The sequence below is a fragment of the Buceros rhinoceros genome, unplaced genomic scaffold (assembly GCF_000710305.1).
Source record: "Buceros rhinoceros silvestris isolate BGI_N320 unplaced genomic scaffold, ASM71030v1 scaffold17867, whole genome shotgun sequence".
NCBI classification, from domain to species: Eukaryota; Metazoa; Chordata; class Aves; order Bucerotiformes; family Bucerotidae; genus Buceros; species Buceros rhinoceros.
The window spans coordinates 13,987-20,691 of NW_010422937.1; the positions used below are offsets into that span (position 1 = coordinate 13,987).

The 6,705-nt window shown below is 40.3% G+C and overlaps 1 protein-coding gene across 2 annotated transcripts; it reads right to left on the reverse strand.

The window, feature by feature from the left end:
- Window positions 1–632: 632 nt before the first annotated feature.
- On the reverse strand, window positions 633–4,156 carry ZBTB21 (zinc finger and BTB domain containing 21). Of its 2 annotated transcripts, XM_010140254.1 has the most exons (2): window positions 2,587–4,156; window positions 633–1,983 (listed from the first exon to the last, which is right to left on the reverse strand). In XM_010140254.1, the coding sequence occupies exons 1-2, from the start codon at window positions 4,154–4,156 to the stop codon at window positions 992–994; spliced, it is 2,562 nt and encodes an 853-aa protein (XP_010138556.1). In that variant the 3' UTR covers window positions 633–991. The 2 variants fall into 2 exon arrangements, with proteins under 2 accessions (XP_010138556.1, XP_010138555.1); XM_010140253.1 differs by having other exon boundaries at window positions 633–4,156.
- Window positions 4,157–6,705: the final 2,549 nt, after the last annotated feature.

The window sequence follows — 6,705 nt, forward strand, 5'->3', positions numbered from 1 at the left end:
AACAGTGGAATTATGAACCTTGTCTGACATCCGTTCAATCTTAGTTCATGTTATAAACAGTACCACTTGCATCATGATGGCTGTTAATACAATGACTTCAGCTACCGAAGTATCTATAGTAAATTCTGTCTTTGGGACATTAGATAAAGCAAAGTACCCCCTCTCCCAATTTTCCTTAGAAACTTATAATTAAATGGCTGAAAGCAGTCTTGCTGCTACTTTTTATATAAAATCTTAGTAATAATATTGCTCACTTTAGATTCTATTTTAATTTGCACGCGTTCCGTAACAGTAAAACAATTCTATGTTCCCTTAAAATATCAAACATTCGTATCCAATAACTCAGGTGTACTCAAACTTGAGGTTTATTTGTTATTGCTAAAGGTTTCTAAGACCTAAGTCAATACATAAGACACCCCAACCACTTCCTCCCTCACTGCAAGCGCATGGCAGCTATGTGTATGGAGCTTGTGTGTTGGCTTCTTAAAAGAAAAAAAAAAAAAAAAAAATTGGTTACAAGAATTTAATACCAAAAGACTCCACTCTAATGTGTGTTCTTCTTAAAAAAAAAAAAAAAAAAAACAAACATTGGTTACAGTATTTCACTACTATAAGCTCACAGTTAAAATCCAATTTGTTGTTGCTCTTTCATTTAATATATAACTTTATATATAATACACACGCACACACCAACATCACAGGATGAAGATCCATGCATACAATCCAGATGTGATCGTATTTCAGTGTTAAATGAAATAAAAATTACTCTGTTACTATTAGATCCCAGACCACAGTATTTTAAATTACTCTGCTCTCTACCTGCTAACCAAGTTAGTCTACCTTAACCTTCAAATCCAAGCAGCATCACAGATCCCACATTTTTCATTGTTATTGTCGTCGTCTGATCCTCTCAGATCTCTAGTTTATATGGGGTACATCTGAGTTCCTCAACAGTCTCCACTGAACCAGCTTTTTAAGGTATCCGTTAAAGCTAATTGTGTGTCTGCTCGTGGCTCCAAAGACTAAAAGCTGTCTTGAAAGTCCTATGACAGAGCTTACACATGTATTGTCTTTTGAATGTGATTGCCGAGAGTGGTGGAGCATGATAGAAGAGTGTATCTGACTCCTGCGGTACAAATAATTTTTCAGTAGTAGTGGAGCTTTCAGACAAGCCTGTTGGACTATCAGGCTCCAAAGGCTGGATTTTGGGGAGAGGTGGGGGTGGAGGCAAGGGTGGTGGTGATGGAGAATTAGCTGGTGGACAGATCTCAGGCTCCTTATTTGTGGATTCCTCTGCAGCCTGGGACATGTGAGACTGGAAGTGACTCCACAGCCGGAAATTGGTTCGGAAGGCCTTGTTACACACGTGACAAATAAATGGCTTCACAGAGCATAAGAGCTCTTGGTGGCGCTCCAGCTGTTTGCGTACAGTGAAAATCTTCCCACACTTTTCACAGGGCCACAAACCAGCATCTTTGTTGGAAACTACTTCCTTAGGTTCTCTGCTCGTTTCAGTGACCTCATCCTCTATATCATCTGCAGGCTCTTCTTTGATCTGAATTTTAAACTTCTTGGAAACACTTAAGTCTTCAGGTAGGCACGAGGAATCTTCAGAATCAAAATTTATTTGTTCTGACGAATCACTGAATACACCATCTTCCTTTGCAGCAACAAAACTGTTCATTTTATTGGATTCTGGCTGAGGAGGCAATCTTGATGAACTAGTTGTTTCTCCATTGTGGTCCAGGATAGGCAAAGAAAAGTTCTCTGATGGAGCCATTGTGTTTTGATTGTGAACTTCAACTTGATGACGCCAAATACTAAAGGATGATTTAAAGCTACGCATACACTCAAGGCAAGTAAGCTTCTTGTACTCACACTTGCTTTCATGCTCATGCGTCAGCTCTGGAGAAGAAAATCTAAGGCTGCAGTAAGGACACACAGTAGCATTTCTACAGAGTCGCTCATGATTTCCCTGTTCAATAAGCGAAGAGAGCTTAGCATTGCAGAGACGGCACTGATAAACCTCTTTGTTTTCTACTGGACTTTCAATATGAATATGATCTTTCTGCTTCGGAGCCTTATTTCCTCCAATTGGTTTCTCCCCTGGGTGCATTTTTATGTGCTGTTTAAACTGCGAAAGGAAACGATAAGCTTTCCCACAGTAGGTACAAATATAGGCTCCTTTGGTTCTCGATCTTAAATTCCTTTTGATGACTTGTTGTGCTTGTGAAGCAGACTGTCCCTGAAAACCTTGCTTGCCACGTCTTAGTTTAACGATTAGAGCTTTCTTAATCTCTCTCTCTCTCACTATATCGATCAGTTTTCTTTGGAATTTTTCATCCAAAACAGCATGCGAACTGGAAGCTGGTGAGGGATTCTTCACAATTCCATGTTGTGTCTGGCAGTGCGTCCACACTTTGAAATTTGTGTGAAATCTCTTGTGGCATATATCACAAGCATAGGGCTTCTCCGGATTATGATACATGTTAACATGACGGTGAAGACCTGCTGTTGATCTGAAAATTTTAAGGCAGTGCTTGCATTTAAATTTTTTATTTGGTCTCGCTTCTTCCATCTCGCTGTATTCATCCTTACTGACATCAGAATCAGGAAAATCAGCATCAAGGTGTGCAGGGCTTGAGCCTTCTTCAAAGTTGTCTTCTGATCCAGGAGAATCCTGCTCATCCACCTTCAGCTTCTTAAATGGTAGTCTTCTATCAGCTTGAAATCTCCTTTTTGCTGGAAGACTACTTGGTTCCTTATGATCATCCTCAGTTTTAAAAGGAAAGTCTTTATTTGCTGATGCTGAAGCATCACCCACTGTAACTCTTATTATTTCTGCGGGATCTGAAAGTGGACTGCTAGGTTCAGTTTTTATTTGCACCTCTGTGAGAGGGGAAGCAACCTCCCTATCAGTTGACTGAGAGGCACTGAAAGACCTAAGGCGATGTGGGTGCATTACCTGTGGTTTTTCATCTGAGACTAACTTCTCTGATGACTCTTTCTTTTGAGACACAACATTAAGTGTCTTCTGGGAATCATTAGTTCCTGGCGAGGAAGATGATACCTGTGAAGGTTTTAGGTCAATAGAAGGTGAGTAAATAGGAACCTGGCTGTCCATAGACAGTGACCTTCGAAGGAGACTTTTCACAAGCGGCCCACTTCTGTCAATGCTTTGGTTTTCTGGACCAGATCCACTAGATGGGATTACAAGCCCTAACTTTGAGTAGTACAGCAAATTCCTGTCTTCACCTTGACCGTTTCCTTTTCCTGTCTCTCGCAACAAAAATGTAGGTTCTGATGTGCCAAGCAGAGACAAGACTGGTGGACGTGGTCTTTTTAATGATATCTCTGTAGCCTTGCCTCTTAGAAGCTGACCACTGCTTCCTGGTTCATCACTTGCAATTTCTTTCTCTGCCAAAGGCATCGGAGGCAGTACTGTGTTCCTTTTCACTAAACCACCTCTGCTCTGATCCTCCACAGTTCCAGAAGCTTCATGAACCTTGGTATAGCTCACAGGGCTTTCTTTCAGCCATCTCCTTTCAGTCAGTGATAAGTTGTGAAGGGTTTCGGCTGGTTTTGTTACTAGTGGTCTACTGCTAGTTTTGACAGCAACAGAGGGTGAAGGTTTAGAAGTATGGCTTAAATCATGTTGTGTTTGATTTATGTTTTTTGCTTGTGCTTCATTTCTGTTCTGACAGACAATGACGCTCCTCTTCTGAGAGCTACTTTCGTCCTCATCTTGGTACAGTATTTTCTTAATAGGGCAAGCTTGAAAAGGAGCTTGAGGACTCTTCGAAACAATGTTTGTAAGAAAGGATATTCCAAGACTGTAGCCCAGTTCTTGCACAGCTGCAAGACTGCCTTTCTCAATGAACAAGGATGAAGAATAAATGTAGTTTAACACATTATCAAAAGCATCTGGCTCACAAAAGTCGAGTTGAAACACTGACTGAGACTCATTCTCCTTATTTGTGAACAGAGTCTGGAAGTACTCACTGCTGGCAGCCAGAACGTTTTTATGAGCTCGAAATTTCTGATCTCCTACTATAAGAACAACATCGCACAGCTGTCCCTTTAGACGCTCCTCGTTCAGTGCGCTTAGAAGTGAAATGGCATGTGCTGGATTTATGTAATGTAAGAGCCCCTCCATGATTCTGATGTTTCTGAAAAAGAACAACAACAACAAAAAGTTGTAGGTTGCTTTATATGAACTGTTGTTAGAGATAAAGTAAATACATCTAATCCCTCTGTACTTCATAAATTGGCTAAATGATGATCAATAGGACTGCAGAAAACAGCTTGTTTAGAGGAAGGGTATGGGAATGAAAACAGCACTGTTAGCGCCAGCAGATGCAAAGGCATGAGAAGAACCAGCTCATGTGCTCATCTTCAAATACACTGATAAACCCCGATCTTACACCAAGAATATCACACCTAACTAACTGGGGTGGGGGCTGTGCTTTCTTCCCGCAATACACCTGTCCACATGGAGGAACAGTTCAATCATTTCACTCCTGATCATCTTTTTCTCAGCTTTAACTTCATGAAGATCTATCTTGGCAACTGCACTGGTGAACTCTTGAATCATATTTCTAAAGCTTAGTTACGCCAAATCACGCTTCTGAGGCTAAAGCAACCCTGACAGTCTCCCGTTGACTAAACAAATTAACGGGGTTTTGTTGTCATTTTTAATGGGATGATGGACGAGTCATTAACACTGGGAAGGGAGAAGGAAGCAGGATTATTGTCTGCAATCTAGATTTAATGTTTACTTATGTTTAATACACGTTGCTAATATATACTTCTAGCTATCAAATATGTGTCATTTATAACTGCACTGGCAAGATCTGATTTCTTGGAAAGGTCACAATTGTAATTGAAGTATCCCTGCATTGCTTTCTTCTAGCTTAAAAGCAATCAGAAAACTGAACTCCCCATTTTATTCATTAGCATAAGAGCACTTTACGTCCCAAACCCATATACTCGAGCAGTTACTCCCGGATGCATCCAAGAGTACGATAAGCACAAATTAAACTGCAGTGCAGAAATCCCCACATTCCATATGCCTCAAAACACAGCCCACTCTGTACTGCAGCATCTCTCAACACACTGCTCCTGATTACATCTTAACAAAAGAAGAGAATCAGGTTTTAAGTTAATTTAAACAAAAAACTTCTGTGGCATGAATTGAAACGCACATATCTGTGCACACGCGCACACACAGAGAAATCAGCAGTAGTCAATTTTCTGGGTTTTTTCATGGACACGCTATTCTTCTACGTGGTGACAGTAAAACAAGTCAATGATGTGTCTGTTAAAACCAATTCTCTTCTTTTTACAGCTGATTTGAGAAACTACTCTTTAGTTTGTCTCATGGTTCAGGCCCAGCCAGCAACTAAGTACCATGTGGCTGCTTGCTCACATCCTGATGGGACAGGGAAGAGAATCAGAATAAAAAGGTAAAAACTCATGAGTTAAGGACAGTTTAACAGGACAACACAAGGAGAGATGAAATAATAACAACAATAATACTAATAAAAGAATATGCAATGCAATTGGTCATCTCCTGATGCTCAGTCTGTTTACAAGCCATGATCCCCACCCAGCGCATCCACTCCCTCAGGCTAGCTCTACCAGTTTGTATACTGAGCATGACATCATATGGTATGGAATATTCCCTTGGCTAGTCTGGGTCTGCTGTTCCGGCTCTGTCCCTTCCCAGCTTCCTGTGAAAATTAACTCCACCCCAGCTGAACCCATGTATAATGATTTATACAGGATGTACAATGAAAAGGTTTCCCTAGTTATCATCTTACAGGCAAAACTGAAAAGTTTATCAAAATAAAAAAAACAACATCAAGAAGCTGTAACCCCATGATTAATAAATGCAGGTGGCAAATCTTACAACTAAGGGATATAAGTGATCAAAATCTAAATAGGTTTTATTGATAATGTCTTAAAGGGTGCCGCACACAGCGTCTCAGCATATTGATCATATCACAGGACTGAGCTACCACTTCTACATCTGAAACTACCAAATGAGTTAAGAGCAAAAGCAGAATTCTGTTTCCTCACCAGATCGGTCTTTACTGAGTGTTTCAGCATCTTACAGTGTCACTTCATAAACACTAATTTACCTGTCTCCTTGGTGGATGCCACTGCAATTTAAAGTGGTGAAGTGTGACTGGCCCTAATCCAGACTCATGATCTGAGCGCTCGTTAACACTTGGGAGTGTAATTAGAACAAGCGTTCCAGGAATACGTCTTTTCTGTTAGCTTCATCTGAAAGGAACTGAGTTTGCAAACTCAGGTGATAGATCTGGGATACAGCTTGCAGCCTGGTATATGGAGGTAACAAATCAACTGATCATCATCTACTGATGAAGGAAACTTGAATGAGAACGGCATCGAAGAGATAGCCAATAGAAGTTGCTGCAGAACACATACTTCAAGGCTACAGTGGGAAAGAAGTATATTAGTCAAATGTTTTGAAATATTTTCAAATCCTTAATTTTAATCTTTTTTACCTAGGCCTTGTGTTCTGTGTAACACACTCTCAGGAATAAATACTATGTAATTATTATGTGTTCCTTTGTCCATCGTAACACAGCAATGCTACTAGTAGAGATAGGTGTAAAATCTACACATCCAAAGCAGAATCCTATAGTCACCCATCCTTCTTTCTGCATTCTCCTTTAT